At 43.9% G+C, this 23,201-nt stretch overlaps 1 protein-coding gene across 7 annotated transcripts in view; it reads left to right on the forward strand.

Moving 5' to 3' along the window:
• LOC115153551 (uncharacterized) overlaps positions 1–23,201 on the forward strand; it is a 74,799-nt gene that overhangs the window by 26,500 nt on the left and 25,098 nt on the right. For 6 of the 7 annotated variants that reach the window (XM_029699123.1, XM_029699125.1, XM_029699129.1 and 3 more), the window contains 4 exons: positions 18,394–18,513; positions 19,402–19,453; positions 19,676–19,813; positions 22,254–22,336. In XM_029699123.1, coding sequence (XP_029554983.1) covers positions 18,394–18,513; positions 19,402–19,453; positions 19,676–19,813; positions 22,254–22,336 — 393 coding nt within the window. The remainder of the gene's footprint in view (positions 1–18,393; positions 18,514–19,401; positions 19,454–19,675; positions 19,814–22,253; positions 22,337–23,201) is intronic. The other variant, XM_029699127.1, reaches the window with a different exon arrangement.

The following is a 23,201-nucleotide window of genomic DNA, read 5'->3' on the forward strand; positions in this document are numbered from 1 at the left end:
TCATTTTTCATATGATAAAAAGGTCCATGTAGCATGCACGGTCGATTTTTGTATTTCCACTCGGTCAATTTGCAAAGAAAGGAATCTGTGAAAATCTAACCCTAAACGTTGTTTCAACCAGTCAAATCACGTTTGTATGTATTCGTCAGAGATCCCAGAAATTAACCAGACTTCACTATCATTAAGGGTGTAGTATACCCTATAGGACACCAAATTTGGTCAGAGCGTGACGCCTTCATGGCACGCCGATGACGTGGGCGTTCTTTACTTGATCGACTTAAACAAAGCTAGCTAGATAGCCAATGAGCTGGGCTGTACGGGAGTATCCGCAAACCCTGTATCTGTTGCAAAATGTAGCTGCTAACCTTTTATGACAGCATGCCTTTTCCTTTTGGACAAAAATTATAAGAATATTCAGAGTTATGAAAACTGGTTGTTTTGCAAATGTTGAACTTATAATATGGCTACTAATACTGGAAAAGCTAAATCAATGTCCAAGTATACAGATTTGACGATATTCTTGCAGAAAAATGTAATATGAATGCAAATGTCTCCTTCACGATTTTCCCAAATGTACCTGGGTGACTTCACACTAAATTTCATGTAGTTCGCTCATACTTCAAGTTATCAGTCTGAAACTTTTCATACACTGCTGCCATCTTGTGGACACCATCGGAATTACAACGAGAGTGATGGCTGGAAGTGGGATCTTTCTGTTGCATTTCAAAGATGGTGGCAGAAAGAAAGACTTTATTTTCTTCTACCAGATCTATTGTGTTATATTCCCCTACATTCAATTCACATTTCCACAAACTTCAAATGGTATCAAGAATATGCATATCCTTGCTTCAGGGCCTGAGCTACAGGCAGTTAGATTTGGGTATGTCATTTTAGGTGAAAATGGGGAAAAAAGGGGGCTATCCCTAAGAAGTCTTAGACTGTATTCACAAACTGATCATCAGTGCTCCATCTCTCTGACCTGCACAGAACTAAACTATCTTTACAATTAGTTTGACTTGATTTCAACAGCCCAAGCTGAACGGCATCTGCTGAGGGCCCGTCATTCTACTTTTGAATATGGTGAAAAGGCGAGTAGAAATCTAGCCCAACAATTAAGAAAATGCACAGCTTCCTGCCTAATTCCCCAGCTTCGTACTGAAGCAGGGCCGATTTCAAATGATAACCATGTGATCAATAAGCAGTTAAACATTTACTTTGATTTATATTGCACTGAAGCCACTGACGATTCCCCGTTGATACACTTTCAAGTTTAGCAATACTGAAGCTAAACAATGCGGTGAGACTGGATCTTGATAAACCACTTCAGAAATTTTACAAGCCATGAAGTCCTTAAAGAATGGCGACACACTGTGACCAGAAGGGTTCTCAGCAGAATTTAAGACATTTTCTAAACAGCTCGTACCGCTTTAAGCCTCAGCCTTCTCCCACTCCTTTGATACGAAATCTCTACCCCAGACTTTTTACTAAGCCACTATATCAATCATTCTAAAGAAAGATAAGAATCCCCTCGAGTGTGCCTCCTACATGCCTATTTCATTTGTGGATGTAGACTAAAGTATTGGCTAAACCCTAGCACTTAGACTTGATATTGCCTTACCTTCTATAATCAACCCCAATCAGAAAAGCTTTATTAAAACATAATTTTAAAAAAATTATATATATACCCACTGCAAACTCGAATGCAGAAAAGGTGTTTGACCGTGTAGAATAGGATTATTTATTCCAAGAGTTTAAAATAAGATACAAATCTCCACTGGCTTCAGTTAGAACTAATGGCATCCTTTCTGAATACTTTCCTTTACAAAGTTCCACTAGGCAGGGGTGTTTTGATGTCTCGACTCCTTATTTCTATAGCCATAGAGCCACATTGCTCTACGTAGCGGTGCGGTAGTGGTAAGCAGAGGTCTCACTTTAACACAAAATCTCACTTTTTGCTAATGATATTCTTTAATTAATCTCTGGTATAAACCAGTGGAGGCTCATCAGAGGAGGAAGGGGAGGGCCATTTTCAGTGAATTTCATAAAACAAAAAATAGTGGAACATTAAATTATCCATTTTAGGTACAACTATACTAAATATATTACTGTCACCAAATAATCAATTAAAACAGGTCTATCCTCAGCAGCACTCAAAATTAAGGAAAAGCGAGAGAACATTGCTAGATATATAAAAATACACAGTTGAAGTCAGAAGTTTACATGCACTTAGGTTGGAGTCATTAACTCGTTTTTCAACCACTCCACACATTTCTTGTTAACAAACTATAGTTTTGGCAAAACGGTTAGGACATCTACTTTGTGCATGACACAAGTCATTTTTCCAACAATTGTATACAGACAGATTATTTCCCTTATAATTTGCTGTATCACAATTCCAGTGGGTCAGAAGTTTACATACACTAAGTTGACTGTGCCTTTAAACCGCTTGGAAAATTCTAGATAATGATGTCATGGCTTTAGAAGCTTCTGATAGGCTAATTGACATCATTTCAGTCAAATGGAGTTGTGGATGTATTTCAAGGCCTACCTTCAAACTCAGTGCCTCTTCGCTTGACAACATGGCAAAATCCAAAGAAATCAGCCAAGACCTCAGAAAAAAATTGTAGACCTCCACAAGTCTGGTTCATCCTTGGGAGCAATTTCCAAACACCTGAAAGTACCACGTTCATCTGTACAAACAATAGTACACAAGTATAAACCCCATGGGACCACGCAGCCGTCATACCGCTCAAGAAGGAGACGTGTTCTGTCTCCTCGAGATGAACATACTTTGCTCCGAAAAGTGCAAATCAATCCCAGAACAACAGCAAAGGAGCTTGTAAAGATGCTGGAGGAAACGGGTACAAAAGTATCTATATCCACAGTAAAACGAGTCCTATATCTACATAACCTGAAAGGCCGCTCAGCAAGGAAGAAGCCACTGCTCCCAAACCGGAAGGAGAATTGTGGATATATTGAAGCAACATCTCAATACATCCGTCAGGAAGTTAAAGCTTGGTTGCAAATGGGTCTTCCAAATGCACAATGACCCCAAGCATACTTCCAAAGGTGTGGCAAAATGGCTTAAGGACAACAAAGTCAAGGTATTGGAGTGCCCGTCACAAAGCTCTGACCTCAATCCAATACAGAAAATGTGTGGGGAGAACTGGAAAAAATGTGTGCGAGCAAGGAGGCCTACAAACCTGACTCAGTTACACCAGCTCTGTCAGGAGGAACGGGCCAGAATTCACCCAACTTATTGTGGGAAGCTTATGGAAGGCTACCCAAAACGTTTGACCCAAGTTAAACAATTTAAAGGCAATGCTACCAAATACTAATTGAGTGTATGTAAACTTCTGACCCACTGGGAATGTGATGAAAGAAATTAAATCTGAAATAAATCATTCTCTCTCCAATTATTCTATTTCACATTCTTAAAATAAAGTAGTGATCCTAACTTACCAAAGACAGGGAATTTTACTAGGCTTAAATGTCAGGAATTGTGAAAAACTGAGTTTAAATGTATTTGGCTAAGGTGTATGTAAACTTCTGACTTCAACTATATATATTTCACTTAGCTTGCAATACAGCTAGTTAGTTTAGCCTACTCAAACTCCCGGTTCAAACAGAGGGATGCTATGTTGGATAGCCAGCTAGCTAACACTGGAACTCTTCCAAGTCAAAGTAAGCTTTTGGTTTTATTAATTTACAGCATGATTTGGTTACTAACACATTAGTTCTAGTAGCCATGTTGACTGACGTTAATATGGTGAAAACGATGTAGGCTTTGTGTAGCGGTTATGGTATAAAAGGTTTTTTCACCTGGTCACACAGCTGTTGTATACACCCTTGATCACACGCATACACAGAACTAGCAGCCACGTATAAACCGCATCACTTTGCTCATTGTATATATAATTCCTTCTTGCATCTATGCTCGCTCTTCCTCTCACCTTTCCCCTTTGCTTGTCGACTTCAGTGCACAATACAACAGCTGTAACCCAATCATGCACTACTGTGTACAGCAAGCATGTTAGCAGTTACACTGGCGGGCCCCGGTGACGACAAATTAAACAGCTAGCTAACATAACATCCCTCTTTGTTTTGAACCGGGTGTTATGAGTAGGCTAAACTAGCTAGCTGCACTGCTAGCTAAGTGAAAGTAAAAAAAAAAAAAAAATACAAACAGCTAGCTCTTGCTTCTTAATTCAAGAATAAATTCATTTGTTAAACTATTGTCTGTCTTTGAATCAACTTCAAACCACATTTTATGCAGTGCTAGCTAGCTGTAGCTTGTGCTTTCATTACTAGATTTATTCTCTGATCCTTCGTTCTCTGCAGGAGCTCTGATAGGTTGATGTACTCCGGAGTTGTCATAATTACTGTGCACGTCTATGGAAGATGGTGAGAACCATGAGCCTCCTAGGTTTTGTATTGAAGTCAATGTACACAGATGAGGACAGAAGCTAGCTGTCCTCTGGCTACACCATGGTGCTACCCTACAGAGTGCTGCTGAGGCTGCTTTAGACCTACATTGCGAAACAGTTTGTTTTTAATCAATTATTTAATGACGTGAATATATTTAGTATAGTTCCATCTAAAAAGGATAACTTTTTAAAATGTTTAACTTTTTATGAAATTCACTGAGGATGGTCCTCTGAGGAGCCTCCACTGATTCTCACCAAAAGATGTATAGTTCTTGAGTGAAACAGTGTCCACCCTCCATTGCACAGTCGAAGGCTGCATGATTTTATTCACTTTTTAAATACAATAGAACATAACTTGCCTTTTTTAAAGTATAAAATATGTATTTCATTCCACCTGTGGACCACCAGACCCTCCTTTTTTGACTATTTATTTTTAAATATTTTATTTGCATCCATTGTGTGTGGCTGGATTGGTCCCACTAAGAATCTGTAACCATACCTGTCCATACCTCTGAGTTGTGCTTCTTGGTCCTGGTCCTTGGGACCCATTAAACCTCTCATTTGGGTTGGATGGGGGCCAGGGGAGGGAATATGTGCAACCCTTTGTGTTCCCAGGAGCTGGGAAGCATTTCCCTCCAACAATGTGAAAATGTCCTTGTCCTTGAATGTACATAACCCATCTGAATACATACATGCATACAGTACCAGTCCAAAGTTTGGGCACACATACTCATTCCAGGCTTTTTATTTGTTTACTATTTTATACATTGGAGAATAATAGTGAAGACATCAACTATGAAATAAGACCTATGGAATCATGTAGTAACCAAAAAAGTGTTAAACAAATCAAAATGTATTCAAGATTCTTCAAAGTAGACACTGCCTTGATGACAGCTTTGCACACTCTTGGCATTCTCTCAACCAGCTTCATGAGGTAGTCACCTAGAATGCATTTTAGTTAACAGGTGTGCCTTAAGTTAATTTGTGGATTTTGTTTCCTAATGCGTTTGAGACAATCAGTTGTGTTGTGACAAAGTAGGGCTATCATTACTTTAAGACATGAAGGTCAGTCAACGCTTAACATTTGAAAAACTTTGAAAGTTTCTTCAAGTGCGGTCACAAAAACCAAGCGCTATGATGAAACTGGCTCTCATGAGGACCGCAACAGGAAAAGACCCAGAGTTACCTCTGCTGCAGAGGATACGTTCGTTAGAGTTACCAGCCTCAGAAATTGTAGCCCAAATAAATGCTTCACAGAATTCAAGTAACAGACACATCTCAACATCAACTATTCAGAGGAGACTGTGTGAATCAGGCCTTCATGGACAAATTGCTGCAAAGAAACCACTACTAAAGGACACCAATAAGATGAAGAGACTTAGACATTAGACCGGTGGAAGTCTGTTGTTTTGGTCTGAAGAGTCAAAATTAGAGATTTTTGGTTCCAACCGTTGTCTTTGTGAGATGCAGAGAAGGCAATGCAAATAGTCTGGGTGGCCATTTGATTAGATGTTCAGGAGTCTTTTGGCTTGGGGGAGGAAGCTGTTTAGAAGCCTGTTGGACCTAGACTTGGCGCTCCGGTACCGCTTGCCGTGCCGTAGCAGAAAGAACAGTATGTCTAGGGTGGCTGGATAATTATTATTTTTTGGGGGCCTTCCTCTGACACTGCCTGGTATAAAGTCAGGATGCTGTCGATGGTGCAGCTGTTTAACCTTTTGAGGATCTGAGGACTCATGCCAAATCTTTTCAGTCCTGAGGGGGATTAGGTTTTATCGTGCCCTCTTCACAACAAAACCCTTGAATGAGTAGGTGTGTCAACTTTTGACTGGTACCGCGCGCACACACACTCTCTGATATGAAGCCTGGCCATGTTTTTCCATGTTAAATGTTCAGCACGACACCCTGTGTCACCCGGTCTGAAAGGCCACTGTACTGGCAAGCGGCAGGCATACTGATGCTGCCATAACGATAAGTGTTTGATGAACAGCTTTATGGATTTGACATTTTGTCTTCCCCTATATTTGAATTCTGTGCAGGGTGACGAGTGGTCAAACTAGCCATAGAGCCACGGGTACGGTGTGGAATGCAGGGGATGTATTAGTGGCTATAGTGTGTGTGTGTGTGTGTGTGGAGACGGGTTAATTCTGTTGATGAGAGCTGCTTCGCTTCTCCCTGAAAGGAAAAGGCTGTGAGGCTTCCACCATGGAGCCAGGGGTACGGTGAGGAATGCGGGCGACATATTAGGCACCCGCTCCTCGTCGTCAGAGAAGGAGAACAGTGTAAACACAAGGTTAATGGCCACTACTAAATAGGGAATATGGCACCACTTTTGACCGTAGCCCTATGGGCCCTGGTCATAAGTAGTGCACTAAATAGGGAACAGGGTGGCATTTGGGATGCAGTCAAAGATTGTTTGCAAGGTTCGTGGGAAAGGTAATTTATGAGATGGTTTGAAGAGCAGCCTTAGGGAAGAGGTGGAGGGAGAAAGGTAGAGGGAAAGATACCAAAATGTTCTCATCTCCTGCTGTATCCTTTCACGCGTGCACACACAAGATTGCAGGATGTACCTGCACATGTTTGGAGAGCGGTGGCGCAGATGAATGCAAACCTGTTCTTGTAGTGTGGTTAGTGTCCCAAATGTAGCCCTACCCCCTATATCGTGCACTACTATAGTTAAAAGAAGTGCACTATATACGGAATAGGGTACCATTTGGGACACACTCTTGGAATGAAGAACATGATGAAAAAATATGAGGAGCTTTGCCAGCTTGATTTGCAGAAAGGGAGACTGTTACTTTCTGGAGGTTTTTATACTGTCGTGAGAGCTAGTGCCAACGGGACTGTTACTTGGGTTGGATGAATCAATTGCTCTCGCTCTCTTCCTGATTTTTATTTTTTTATTTTCTGTCAGCTCAAAGCGCACATCGCACAGTTTCTCTAGAGAAATCACATCCAGCCTGAACTATGCAATGTATTAGGGAGTTGTAGTTTCCAACAGGCTAATATTTGACGTAGTTTAGCGCATAAAGTGGTAAATAACTACATTGCGCATCTACTCGTCCGGTCTGTTTCAAAAGACCGTACGCCTGCTACAGAAGAGACAGTAATCCGTGATCGATCGTGAGGAGATGGAGAGCTGCTGTTGCTTCGTGAGGCATCTCTACCTGAAAATACGTGATCAAAGTGATTTTTGAAGAACTACAAAATTGTGATTTTTTTTTTTTTTTTTGTCAGAGCATACGCAGCCGCTTTATAGAGATGAGATTATGACTTGGAATGAAAAGTCTTCAAATGTAATATACACATTAAATATTTTAGGAAAGTAATGTGAATAAAATACTGGTAATAAGTGATAGACAGTAATGGGCGTTCACTACCATCATGGGACATTTATGTATTTTTTTCTATTCATCCCAAATAATCAAAACCGTGATTGTTTTTGATAGTCGAACCGACCACAAAAAGCACTAATCACTCGCTCAGCACTACATCTGGGTCATCCCCACAGACTTTCTGTTCTTCCGCCATTGTCTTTGGTCTGTCATTTCTACATTATATTTAATCATTAAGGGATTCCATGACATTCTAGTATCTACCCTTTCAGCAGTTAGGCCTTGATGTATCATTTGAGATGACCTTTGTGATTGTTCTATCTATAACCTTTACATGAGCGATAGAGCTCAATTTCAGATGGCTTGACTTGACTCGCAGTGGAAATCAATAAGCATTCAAGTTGCTGCTGTTTTTGAGCCCTTAACTTCAATCAAGTCCACAGTAAATCCCATTAATGCCTAGATCTGTAATCTATGAGCTTCATTCTAATGTCTTTGGCGACTTCCCTTAGACCTGCTCCGACTGGAAGTCTTGTGCTTTTTTATTGCAGTGTTTCAGTATGGGTTTCTGTACGCGAGGTGGACAGACGGGTGACTTTCTTGCAAGCTGGACAGGTGCTTTGCTGTCCTACTGTGTAGTTTGTTTGTTTGTTTGATATGTAGAGTCAAGTAGGGAAACTCCTAGGTGTCTGGAGATGCTCAGAAACCCTTTTAATGATGAAAGCTGCATGTAGGGGATACGGTTAAACTGTCTGTCCTGCTGCAATTATTGTTTTGTTGCCGAAGCAGAGCTGGGGAGCGTTGCACATCGTGATTTTTTTGTTGTTGCAGTACATATGCTGCTGTTCTATCGTGTGTGTGTGATGTCGGAGGTGTAAAAAAACGGCGCTAGCAGTAACTTCTTTGTTTAAATATCGGAAACGGACATGTCACTTTCACCATTATGGATTCTAGCTTGAAAGCCATCTGCAGTTGGGTAACATTTTAATAATGCAATGTTTGCTCTCAAAGCCTCAAGCATTTTGTTGCAACTCCCAAATATAAAACCCAATAATTGAAATATCTGTGATGGGTGAACATAATTTCAACTTCTTTGGAGAGATATCCCCCCCAAGTTACCACAGCACGGTTCCATTTTGAGATGGCCTACTACCCTACTCTGCCCTGTGCTATCTCTGTGGGAGGAGTTTTTATTGATGTGACGGATTAAGTAAAGTTTGCCATATTTATAAAATATATTGGAAATCTTACTCACTAGTTTTCTCATCATAGCTCTCCGATGAATAGACGCTCTCATCAGAGCTCTCATGGACAGGTGGTGGGCTGACCTTGCAGTGGAGTTACTTTTAATTTATGTAAAGTGAAGTAGGGAAACTGAGTGGAAGTGCTCACAAATGCATGAAAGCCATCATCTGCAGTTGGGTGAAATTTTAATGCGAGTTTAAATGCTGCCCAAGCCTGGCTGATAGATGAGGTGTGTGTGTGTGTTTGTGCCCAGGCCTGCCCAAAAGATAATTACGTCCACCACCTGCCTCAATCAAGGGATGGAGAGCGGCATCATGCTGCATGGCCTGGCCCTATACTCTGATTTGGTCTGACTAAGAAAGAGAATCTCATCTACCCATCCTGTCTCAGGGAAGTGTGTGTCCAGGCCTGTAGTTAATTAAAGGGTTCCTTCACAGACTTCATTAGAGGTGAAGAGAGGAGCCTGGCAGATTAATGCACTGTGTCACTTCACTGAGACAGGACTGGGAGATGAGACACAGACACACACTGAAGGAGTTAGTTTGTTATTCAGCAGGAGCCACTGACTGAAAGAAAAAGGCCGTTTAGCCTTGAACCCAAGGTGGGAAGTCTGCTCTGTTTTTAATGTCTGGTGCCATTTCATCAATGTCAATAGTCATAACACTGGTGACGTGTATTCTGTTTATATATGTATATATATGTATATGTATATATGTATATATGTATGTGTGTGTATATATATGTATGTATGTATGTATGTATGTATGTATGTATGTGTGTATATGTATATATGTGTATATATGTGTATATATATATATGTGTATATGTATATATGTGTATATATGTGTATATATATATGTGTATATATATATATGTGTATATATATATATGTGTATATATATATATGTGTATATATATATATGTGTATATATATATATATGTGTATATATATATATGTGTATATATATATATGTGTATATATATATGTGTATATATATATATGTGTATATATATATATATGTGTATGTATATATATATGTGTATATATATATGTGTGTATATATATATGTGTATATATATATATGTGTATATATATGTATGTGTATATGTATGTGTGTGTATATATGTGTGTGTATATATGTGTGTATATATGTGTGTGTATATGTGTGTATGTGTATGTGTGTGTATGTGTATATATGTATATGTATATATGTATGTGTGTTCCCAGTCATGTGTTTGGAGCGAGCAGTCGCACTACGCTTCACTCCACAGGTAATATTACACTTCACTACATTACAACGGTTTGATTTGTTTGATCCGAGCAATTCTTTTCTTTTCTTAGCTAGCTACATAGCCGTCTTTGTATCAAAGATAATCGTGTAGCTTAGAGTAATTATCGAAGTTAGCTATCTTCGTCCTCCTAACGTAGTCATCACTGCTAGCTAGCTAGTCAACACTGCTAGCTAGCCAACCAGCCAACTTCCACCGACTAGCTGCACTATCTATTACATTACAACGGAACGACTTGACTAGTGTAGTGTTAGTGAGCCAGCTACTTAGTTGTCTTTGCATCTAAGATAATTGTGTAGTTTAGAGTAATTATTAGTAAGTAGCCAGCCGCGACGCCAGACGTAGTCAACACACCTAGTCATCATTAATCCACTGCTAGCTAGCTAGCCAACAGCTAGCCAACCGTTACCGACTAGCAGCGCTGTAGATACCAATACTTTTACAACGGAACGATTTGACTAGTGCAGTGTTGGCTAGCTAGCTACATAGTTGTCTTTGTCATAGCTTGATAATTGTGTAGTTTAGTAATTACCGAGGTTAGCTAGCCAGCTATTGCCGTCCCCCGCGACGCCATTTTTCCTAACCCAGCCAACTAGTAACACTGTAGAAACTAAAATACATTACAAAGGAACGTCCTGATTAGTGTTATGTTAGCTAGCTACAAAGTTGCTTTTGTATCATGACAAGGTGTAGTACTGAAACTATCGAGGTCACCTAGCCAGCTACACGGTCAAACAAAGTCAACAACGCAGCCACTGCTAGCTAGCCTACTCCACCAGCCAGCAGTACTGTATCATTTTCGTCATTTCAGTCAATAGATTTTCTGCAACGTAAGCTTAACTTTCTGAACATTCGAGACGTGTAGTCCACTTGTCATTCCAATCTCTTTTGCATTAGCATAGCCTCTTCTGTAGCTTGTCAACTATGTGTCTGTCGATCCCGGTTCTCTCCACTCTGCACAGGCCATACAAACGCTTCACACCGCGTGGCCGCTGCCACTCTAACCTGGTGGTCCCAGCGCGCACGACCCACGTGGAGTTCCAGGTCTCCGGCAGCCTCTGGAACTGCCGGTCTGCGGCCAACAAGGCTGAGTTCATCTCAGCCTATGCTACCCTCCAGTCCCTAGACTTCCTGGCGCTGACGGAAACATGGATCACCACAGATAACACTGCTACTCCTACTGCTCTCTCCTCGTCTGGCCACGTGTTCTCGCATACCCCTAGAGCATCGAGCCAGCGGGGTGGTGGCACTGGAATCCTCATCTCTCCCAAGTGGACATTCTCTCTTTCTCCCCTGACCAATCTGTCTATCTCCTCATTTGAATTCCATGCTGTCACAGTTACCAGCCCTTTCAAGCTTAACATCCTCATCATTTATCGCCCTCCAGGTTCCCTTGGAGAGTTCATCAATGAGCTTGACGCCTTGATAAGTTCCTTCCCTGAGGATGGCTCACCTCTCACAGTTCTGGGTGACTTTAACCTCCCCACGTCTACCTTCGACTCATTCCTCTCTGCCTCCTTCTTTCCACTCCTCTCCTCTTTTGACCTCACCCTCTCACCTTCCCCCCCTACTCACAAGGCAGGCAATACGCTTGACCTCATCTTTACTAGATGCTGTTCTTCCACTAATCTCATTGCAACTCCTCTCCAAGTCTCCGACCACTACCTTGTATCCTTTTCCCTCTCGCTCTCATCAAAAACTTCTCACTCTGCCCCTACTCGGATGGTATTGCGCCGTCCCAACCTTCGCTCTCTCTCTCCTGCTACTCTCTCCTCTTCCATCCTATCATCTCTTCCCTCTGCTCAAACCTTCTCCAACCTATCTCCTGATTTTGCCTCCTCAACCCTCCTCTCCTCCCTCTCTGCATCCTTTGATTTTCTCTGTCCCCTATCCTCCAGGCCGGCTCGGTCCTCCCCTCCTGCTCCGTGGCTCGACGACTCACTGCGAGCTCACAGAACAGGGCTCCGGGCAGCCGAGCGGAAATGGAGGAAAACTCGCCTCCCTGCGGACCTCGCATCCTTTCACTCCCTCCTCTCTACATTTTCCTCTTCTGTCTCTGCTGCTAAAGCCACTTTCTACCACTCTAAATTCCAAGCATCTGCCTCTAACCCTAGGAAGCTTTTTGCTACCTTCTCCTCCCTCCTGAATCCTCCTCCCCCTCCCCCCCCCCCCCTCCTCCCTCACTGCGGATGACTTCGTCAACCATTTTGAAAAGAAGGTTGACGACATCCGATCCTCGTTTGCTAAGTCAAGCGACACCGCTGGTCCTGCTCACACTGCCCTACCCTGTGCTTTGACCTCTTTCTCCCCTCTCTCTCCAGATGAAATCTCGCGTCTTGTGACGGCCGGCCGCCCAACAACCTGCCCACTTGACCCTATCCCCTCCTCTCTTCTCCAGACCATTTCCGGAGACCTTCTCCCCTACCTCACCTCGCTCATCAACTCATCCTTGACCGCTGGCTACGTCCCTTCCGTCTTCAAGAGAGCGAGAGTCGCACCCCTTCTGAAAAAACCTACACTCGATCCCTCCGATGTCAACAACTACAGACCAGTATCCCTTCTTTCTTTTCTCTCCAAAACTCTTGAACGTGCCGTCCTTGGCCAGCTCTCCTGCTATCTCTCTCAGAACGACCTTCTTGATCCTAATCAGTCAGGTTTCAAGACTGGGCATTCAACTGAGACTGCTCTTCTCTGTGTCACGGAGGCTCTCCGCACTGCTAAAGCTAACTCTCTCTCCTCTGCTCTCATCCTTCTAGACCTATCTGCTGCCTTTGATACTGTGAACCATCAGATCCTCCTCTCCACCCTCTCCGAGCTGGGCATCTCCGGCGCGGCCCACGCTTGGATTGCGTCCTACCTGACAGGTCGCTCCTACCAGGTGGCGTGGCGAGAAGCTGTCTCCGCACCACGTGCTCTCACCACTGGTGTCCCCCAGGGCTCTGTTCTAGGCCCTCTCCTATTCTCGCTATACACCAAGTCACTTGGCTCTGTCATATCCTCACACGGTCTCTCCTATCATTGCTACGCAGACGACACACAATTAATCTTCTCCTTTCCCCCTTCTGACAACCAGGTGGCGAATCGCATCTCTGCATGTCTGGCAGACATATCAGTGTGGATGACGGATCACCACCTCAAGCTGAACCTCGGCAAGACGGAGCTGCTCTTCCTCCCGGGGAAGGACTGCCCGTTCCATGATCTCGCCATCACGGTTGACAACTCCCTTGTGTCCTCCTCCCAGAGTGCTAAGAACCTTGGCGTGATCCTGGACAACACCCTGTCGTTCTCCACTAACATCAAGGCGGTGACCCGATCCTGTAGGTTCATGCTCTACAACATTCGCAGAGTACGACCCTGCCTCACACAGGAAGCGGCGCAGGTCCTAATCCAGGCACTTGTCATCTCCCGTCTGGATTACTGCAACTCGCTGTTGGCTGGGCTCCCTGCCTGTGCCATCAAACCCCTACAACTCATCCAGAACGCCGCAGCCCGTCTGGTGTTCAACCTTCCCAAGTTCTCTCACGTCACCCCGCTCCTCCGCTCTCTCCACTGGCTTCCAGTTGAAGCTCGCATCCGCTACAAGACCATGGTGCTTGCCTACGGAGCTGTGAGGGGAACGGCACCTCCGTACCTTCAGACTCTGATCAGGCCCTACACCCAAACAAGGGCACTGCGTTCATCCACCTCTGGCCTGCTCGCCTCCCTACCCCTGAGGAAGCACAGTTCCCGCTCAGCCCAGTCAAAACTGTTCGCCGCTCTGGCACCCCAATGGTGGAACAATCTCCCTCACGATGCCAGGACAGCGGAGTCAATCACCACCTTCCGGAGACACCTGAAACCCCACCTCTTTAAGGAATACCTGGGATAGGATAAAGTAATCCTTCTAACCCCCCCCCCTTTAAAGGATTTAGCTGCACTATTGTAAAGTGTTTGTTCTACTGGATATTATAGGTGAATGCACCAATTTGTAAGTCGCTCTGGATAAGAGCGTCTGCTAAATGACTTAAATGTAAATGTAAATGTATATGTATATGTATATATGTATATATGTATGTATATGTGTATGTATGTATGTATGTATATGTGTATGTATGTATGTATGTATATGTATATGTATATATGTATATGTATGTATATGTATATGTATGTATGTATGTATATATGTATGTATGTATATATATGTATGTATGTATGTATGTATGTGTATATATATATATATATGTATGTATGTGTATATATGTATATGTATGTATGTATGTATATATATATGTATATATATGTATGTATGTGTATATATATGTATATATATGTATGTATGTGTATATATATGTAATATATATATATATGTATGTGTATATATGTATATGTATGTGTATATATGTGTATATATGTATGTGTATATATGTATATGTATGTGTGTATATATATATATGTTTATGTTTATAGATGGATATAGCTCAAAAAAATAAAGGGAACACTAAAATAACACATCCTAGATCTGAATGAAATAATCTTATTAAATACTTTTTTCTTTACATAGTTGAATGTGCTGACAAAAATCACACAAATAATCAATGGAAATCCAATTTATCAACCCATGGAGGTCTGGATTTGGAGTCACACTGATGAGGTGGCGGATGGTCTCCTGAGGGATCTCCTCCCAGACCTGGACTAAAGCATCCGCCAACTCCTGGACAGCCTGTGGTGCAACGTGGCGTTGGTGGATGGAGCGAGACATGATGTCCCAGATGTGCTCAATTGGATTCAGGTCTGGGGAACGGGCGGGCCAGTCCATAGCATCAATGCCTTCCTCTTGCAGGAACTGCTGACACACTCCAGCCACATGAGGTTTTGCATTAGGAGGAACCCAGGGCCAACCGCACCAGCATATGGTCTCACAAGGGGTCTGAGGATCTCATCTCGGTACCTAATGGCAGTCAGGCTACCTCTGGCGAGCACATGGAGGGCTGTGCGGCCCCCCCAAAGAAATGCCACCCCACGCCATGACTGACCCACCGCCAAACCGGTCATGCTGGAGGATGTTGCAGGCAGCAGAACGTTCTCCACGGCGTCTTCAGACTCTGTCACGTGCTCAGTGTGAACCTGCTTTCGTCTGTGAAGAGCACAGGGCGCCAGTGGCGAATTTGCCAATCTTGGTGTTCTCTGGCAAATGCCAAACGTCCTGCCCGGTGTTGGGCTGTAAGCACAACCCCCACCTGTGGACGTAGGGCCCTCATACCACCCTCATGGAGTCTGTTTCTGACCGTTTGAGCAGACACATGCACATTTGTGGCCTGCTGGAGGTCATTTTGCAGGGCTCTGGTAGTGCTCCTCCTGCTCCTCCTTGCACAAAGGCGGAGGTAGCGGTCCTGCTGCTGGGTTGTTGCCCTCCTACGGCCTCCACGTCTCCTGATGTACTGGCCTGTCTCCTGATAGCGCCTCCATGCTCTGGACACTACGCTGACACACAGCAAACCTTCTTGCCACAGCTCGCATTGATGTGCCATTCTGGATGAGCTGCACTACCTAAGCCACTTGTGTGAGTTGTAGACTCCGTCTCATGCTACCACTAGAGTGAAAGCACCACCAGCATTCAAAAGTGACCAAAACATCAGCCAGGAAGCATAGGAACTGAGAAGTGGTCTGTGGTCCCCACCTGCAGAACCACTCCTTTATTGGGGGTGTCTTGCTAATTGCCTATAATTTCCACCTGTTGTCTATTCCATTTGCACAACAGCATGTGAAATGTATTGTCAATCAGTGTTGCTTCCTAAGTGGACAGTTTGATTTCACAGAAGTGTGATTGACTTGGAGTTACATTGTGTTGTTTAAGTGTTCCCTTTATTTTTTTGAGCTATATATATATATATATATATATGTATGTATGTATGTATGTATGTATGTATGTATGTATGTATGTATGTATGTGTGTGTGTGTGTGTGTGTGTGTGTGTGTGTGTGCACACACGACTGTCGACTCCCTCCCTCAGGACAGTTTCCTGATATTAGCCAAGCTCCCGTACTGTGGGCAGTGAAGCAGACAGAAAATGTCTTCCACAGATCAATTCCGTTGATCCTGCCTCTTATCACCCTCTTCTGACGTGCAGAAACCTGAAATGCATTAAATACATATTTAGCAGGGATTTCTGGACAAGCGTCATGGATTTTTCCACCTGAACATTCATTGATTTGAGGCTGACTTTTGAGTTTCTGATGCGACCAGAGGCTAACGTGGGGGTGTGACTGCCTCTAATGTGAATGTCAGCACTATAAGGGCAGCATTCATCACACACACACTCACACTAACTATAGGGTCGCATTAATCAGACTCGTGTGGAGTATGGATGTTAAAAACCCTTCTATTAGTCAGTGTTTGACATGGAGGTTTCTGTGTGAATAAATAAAAATTTTCAGAAGGAATGGTTGATACGGCCATGAAATTGTTCAATAATGATTCATATTCACCCGATCCTTCAACCTTTCCTCATGAAGATGGTGCATTGAAAGATAAGTTGGCACAGAGAACACATCACTTGTTGTATAAAGGGCTTATAAGTAAGCATTTCACTGTAAGGTTGTATTCGGTGCGTGTGAGAAATACGATTTGATTACAAGGAGGGCAACATGCAGTGCCTTCAGAAAGTATTCCTGCCCCTTGACTTATTCCACATTGTGGTGTTACAACCTGAATTCAAAATGGCAAACCTTTTTTGTTTCTCACCCATCTACACACTACCCCATAATGACAGTGAAAACATGTTTTTAGACATTTTTGTACAGAAATATCTAATTTACATAAGTATTCACACCCCTGAGTCAATACATGATAGACTAAAGCTGTGAGTCTTTCTGGGTAAGTCTGTAAGAGCGTTCCATACCTGGAAAATTCTTCATTCTCTGTTAAGTTGGTTATTGATCATTGCGAGACAACCATTTTCAGGTCTTGCCTTAGCTTTTCAAGCCGTATTAAGTTTTAACTTGGCTACTCAGGAACATTCAATGTTGTCTTGGGAAGCAACTCGTGTCTTTTTTTGTTGCCTTGTTTTATGTTACTATCCTGCTCAAAGGTGAATTTGTCTCCCAGTGTCGGTTGGAATGCAGACTGAACTAAGTTTTCCTCTAGGATTTTGCCTGTGATTAGCTCTATTCAGATTATTTTTATAAAAATAAAACAACTCCCTAGTCCTTCCTGATGATGGGCATACTCATGTTGCAGCCACCACCATGCTTGAAAATATGAAGTGGTACTCAGTGATGTTAGATTTGCCCCAAACATAACGCTTTGTATTCAGGACATAAAGTACATTTATGTGCCTTATTTCAAACAGGATGCATGTTTTCGGAATATTTTTATTCTGTACAGGCTTCCTTTTCATGGTCATTTAGGATATTAGCTTTGTAGTTAGAGCATTGGGCCAGTAACTGAAAGGTTGCTGGATCGAATCCCCAAGCTGACAAGGCAAAAATCTGTCGTTCTGCCCCTGAGCAAGGCAGTTTACCCACTGTTCCCCGGGCGCCGACGACTTGAATGTTGATTATGGCAGCCCCCCGCACCTCTGATTCAGAGGGGTTGGGTTAAATACGGAAGACACATTTCAGTTGAATGCATTGTTGTACAACTGACTAGGTTTCCCCCTTTCCCTTTCCTTTCCCTGGTATTGTGGAGTAACAATGTTGTTGTTGTTCAAAAACAAGGACATTTCTAAGTGACCCCAAACCTTTGAACGTTGGTGTGTATGAGAAGACAGTGTTGGACTCTTACCTCACCTGTCTGTTAATCTCCTGCTGTATAGGAGACTGTAGCTCTGAGGAAGCAGGGTATAGGCGTAGTGCTGGGTTAACATGTTATCATCATAATAGTAGTACTACCCTGTTATGTGTCTGGTACTATATAGGAGGGGACTGTAGCTCTGAGGAAGCAGGGTATAGGCGTAGTGCTGGGTTAACATGTTATCATAATAGTAGTACTACCCTGCTCTGTGTCTGGTACTATATAGGAGGAGACTGTAGCTCTGAGGAAGCAGGGTATAGACGTAGTGCTGGGTTAACATGTTATCATAATAGTAGTACTACCCTGTTCTGTGTCTGGTACTATATAGGAGGGGACTGTAGCTCTGAGGAAGCAGGGTATAGGCGTGGTCATGGACTCCAAACTACCTCACCTAATCGGCATCAATGATGATCTTCTCAGCACTGGCATCATTCTCTATCATTTAAAAGTGAGTAAGACAAATACATATATAGAGTATACTGTATACACTGAGTGTATAAAACTTTAGGAACATCTTCCAAATTTTGATTTGCACTCCCTTGTGCCTTCAGAACAGCCTCAATTTGTCGGGGCATGGACTCTACAAGGTGTCGAAAGCATTCCACAGGGATGCTGGCCCATGTTGACTGCAATGCTTCCCACAGTTGTCATTGGCTGGATGTTCTTTGGGTGGTGGACCATTCTTCATAGACACGAGAAACTGTTGAGCGTGAAAAACCCAGCAGCGTTGCAGTTCTTGACACAAACCGGTGTGCCTTGCATCTACTACCATAGCACATTCAAAGGCACTTAAATGTTTTGTCTTGCCCATTCACCCTCTGAATGGCAAAGATACACAATCCATGTCTCAATTGTTTCACGGCTTAAAAATCCTTTAACCTCTGTCCTTCCCTTCAACTGCACTGATTGAAGTGGATTTAACAAGTGACATCAATAAGGGATCATAGCTTTCACCTGGATTCACCTGGTCAGTCTGTCATGGAAAGAGCAGGTGTTCCTAATGTTTTGTACACTCTGTGTACTTTCTCAATGGGTCTGTGGTACTAGCCAATAATGTAGCTTGTTTTAAAACTACTGCTAAATGTGGAAAATCCATATTAGTTTATTCACTACTGGTCTCTTAGTCTACATACCATTTTTTACATTTTTTTTTTACATTTACATACCAAATGTCACCCTCTTCCCTTTTTAAAGTGCACTCCTTTTGACCAGGGCCATAGTAGTGCACTATATAGGGCGCCGTTTGGGATGCATCCTTAGATCTGGATTCTCCCGTGAGCAAATCAGCTTACCGTCAGGCAGACCTAATGACATTGGCCTTGTGATCTGATTGCAGGAGGGCAGTACGCTGGTGGGTCGAGACGAGGCTTCATCCAATCCAGATATTGGTGAGTCAGTAGGCAGACAGGATATCTGCTGTGGGCTGTTGCTTGGGGTTCATGTGAGTTTAGTGTTATTCCAGAGCATTAGACACTCATTTTCCTGTGTCTTACACTGCTCATTATATGATCAAGATAAGTGATTCTGAGCCTCACCTCAACTGACCCCCTTAAACTCACGCTTTTTTCTACATCAACCTCTGACTGCTTCCCTCCCTTTCTTCCCTGCAGTGCTACATGGTGCTGGTCTGCTGGATGAACACTGTGTGTTTGAGAACCGTGATGGAGTTGTGACTCTGATCCCCCAGACAGGGGCACTGTGCTCTGTCAACCAACTGGAGACGACCCTGCCCTGTCAGCTGACACAGGGTAATGATCTGTGTGTGTCATCTCTCATCTCCCGGTCGTGTGTGAGTGTGTGTGTGTGTAGAGACTCTGCAGGATAATGTGTACAAAATCCTCTCTGACCCTGGGAGTTGGAGGCACAAGCTTTGAGGCTCACAAACTTTGCGACTGGTCATTTACGTTCTCTAACCGAGGCGCTGGGACAGTTGGTCATTTATGTCCTCTAACCGGGGCGCCGGGACAGTTGGTCATTTATGTCCTCTAACCGGGGCGCCGGGACAGTTGGTCATTTACGTCCTCTATCCGGGGCGCCGGGACAGTTGGTCATTTACGTCCTCTAACCGGGGCGCCGGGACAGTTGGTCATTTACGTCCTCCAACCGGGGCGCCGGGACAGTTGGTCATTTACGTCCTCCAACCGGGGCGCCGGGACAGTTGGTCATTTACGTCCTCCAACCGGGGCGCCGGGACAGTTGGTCATTTACGTCCTCCAACCGGGGCGCCGGGACAGTTGGTCATTTACGTCCTCCAACCGGGGCGCCGGGACAGTTGGTCATTTACGTCCTCCAACCGGGGCGCCGGGACAGTTGGTCATTTACGTCCTCCAACCGGGGCGCCGGGACAGTTGGTCATTTACGTCCTCCAACCGGGGCGCCGGGACAGTTGGTCATTTACGTCCTCCAACCGGGGCGCCGGGACAGTTGGTCATCTACGTCCTCCAACCGGGGCGCCGGGACAGTTGGTCATTTACGTCCTCCAACCGGGGCGCCGGGACAGTTGGTCATTTACGTCCTCCAACCGGGGCGCCGGGACAGTTGGTCATTTACGTCCTCCAACCGGGGCGCCGGGACAGTTGGTCATTTACGTCCTCCAACCGGGGCGCCGGGACAGTTGGTCATTTACGTCCTCCAACCGGGGCGCCGGGACAGTTGGTCATTTACGTCCTCCAACCGGGGCGCCGGGACAGTTGGTCATCTACGTCCTCCAACCGGGGCGCCGGGACAGTTGGTCATCTACGTCCTCCAACCGGGGCGCCGGGACAGTTGTACCTATAATCTAAACCGGCGCATCTCTTTCAATGAGCCTGTGTGGACTTGGAAGACATGCTAAACCTATAGTGGCTGCTCCAACTTTGGAGACCTCATCTTTCCCCTTCTTACTTTGGGACTAGACAACACAACTCTTAACTTTCAGGCAACTTGACAAATAAACAGAAAAAGTTTTACTCGTTTTCTCAGTCCTTTGCCGCGGTAAAGTGAATACATTGCCATGAAGTACACAATCTCTCTGACATGATTGGCTTTCGTCAAGACCCCGGCTGGGTGATTTACCGACGGTAATAGGCTAGAAAAACTCTAGGATGTGTTGTAAAGCTATGGAATAGAGGCTGATATTGGGGCTTATATATCTAGCAGGCTCACACTTATAAGATTTTCTTCAGGTCTCACATGCACGCTCGCGCTCTCCTTCTTTCTGTGCAGAAAATACTAATCTTGCTTCGATTAATGGCTTCTGACGAGTGACAATGCACCTGAGCTGCAACAGGAGCAGAAATTACTATCATTTGTTGTGTAGAAAATGGCCTGAGATGCAGTTGCTTCGGAGGGGCTATTGGGTCAATTGAAATGGCTATGAAGGAGTAGTTGTAGGGACCTTTTGATGTGGGGTGCTGGGACTCTCACTCTTTCTCCTCTATATCCACTCACACACACACACAGCTGTTCTTTATATTTCTGAGCCAGAGCGGGTTGGTGTAAGCGAGGCTACGATGGAAAAAAAGCTCACAGGCAGACAGACCTGGCAGAGCTAACTGAATAGTGGGTTTTTCTATCGGGGCCAAAGTTAGCTCTTCAGCTCTCTGCCTGCCTGACTGGCTCTATTCCCACTTTTCTGTAAAGGTTGATCCTGGTCTCTACTTCAGACCCCACTCTGCTATCACCACCATCTGCCAATTGACCGGAGAGGCCTGGAGCTTTGTTCAGGGCTTTTTCCAAGGCCTCTCGCCCTCAAATGTTTTGTAAAATAAATGTCATCTGCCCTGTGGAGAAGGGATGGGAGCGTGGTTCACAGCCACTCCTGACTGGTAACACTGAATGAGACACAATGCAGGAATTTGAAGTGGATACCATGAGAAGAGGTGAAGAGGCAGCACTTTAATCTTAACAACATTTGGGAGAGATGTGTTGTGTGCCTCCCACTAAAACTGAACCCACTTTATCAGCTTTTAATACTGTTCCAATTACCAACCGTCCACTGCCACAGCACTCAACTCAGGGCTGGTTTCCCAGACACCGATCAAGCTTAGTCCTAGACTAAAAATCTATTTCAATAGAGATTCTCTTTAGTCCAGGACTAAGTTTTATCTGTGTCCAGGAAACCAACCATCAGTGTAAAACTTTGTTCACGTTATAACTTATGTTCCATTTACATTGAGCATGTTTGTCTCTGTGTCTGGTTGGTTTCAGGTGCAGTAATCCAGTTAGGGAGAGGGACTATATTCCGTTTCAACCATCCTAAAGAAGCTGCACATCTCAGAGAGCAACACAAGGTGAGTCACACCACAACCACTCTTACTAACCCAAACCCCCCCCAGACCACACCACAACCACTCTTACTAACCCAAACCCCCCCCAGACCACACCACAACCACTCTTACTAACCCAAACCCCCCCAGACCACACCACAACCACTCTTACTAACCCAGACCACACCACAACCACTCTTACTAACCCAGACCACACCACAACCACTCTTACTAACCCAGACCACACCACAACCACTCTTACTAACCCAGACCACACCACAACCACTCTTACTAACCCAGACCACACCACAACCACTCTTATTCTCTTAAGGCCAGTTTCCCGGACACCGACTAAGCCTATCCCTGGACTAAAAAACACTTTCAATAGACAATTTACATTTAGCATACTCTTTATTCCAGGGCTGGTTTTGTATTAATATTTTTGGGAAACCAGTCCTTGCAACCCAATCAACTCTTATTTCCAGACCAGAGTAAACTCCAGAACATAACCTTACATTTCCCTAACTTTCCTGTTATAGATCAGTTAGCTTGTGATTTCTGCTCAAGTTTATCTAACCCAGTACGTAAAGTCATTTGCAATTCTTCGTCTCGGAGTCATAATTAGTGCTGTGCCGTCGGATATATATCAAACAAGGAAAAAACACATCTTCAAAGAAATGCATCTTCCACTTCCTCTAAGCTGTCACTGTAAATACTGTATCTCCTCCTACTTTACCATGTCTGTACACACGCGCACACAGAGATGTGAAGCACTTCTGGTAACACCTGCTGGCATAATACTTCATAGCTTGTTATCAACAAGTATTTATTTATAATGTCTTATAATAAGGCATATAATATGCTCTCAAGGTGGCTGGTATTTAGTCAG

Source organism: Salmo trutta, chromosome 18 (genome assembly GCF_901001165.1).
Source record: "Salmo trutta chromosome 18, fSalTru1.1, whole genome shotgun sequence".
In the NCBI taxonomy this organism is placed as follows: Eukaryota; Metazoa; Chordata; class Actinopteri; order Salmoniformes; family Salmonidae; genus Salmo; species Salmo trutta.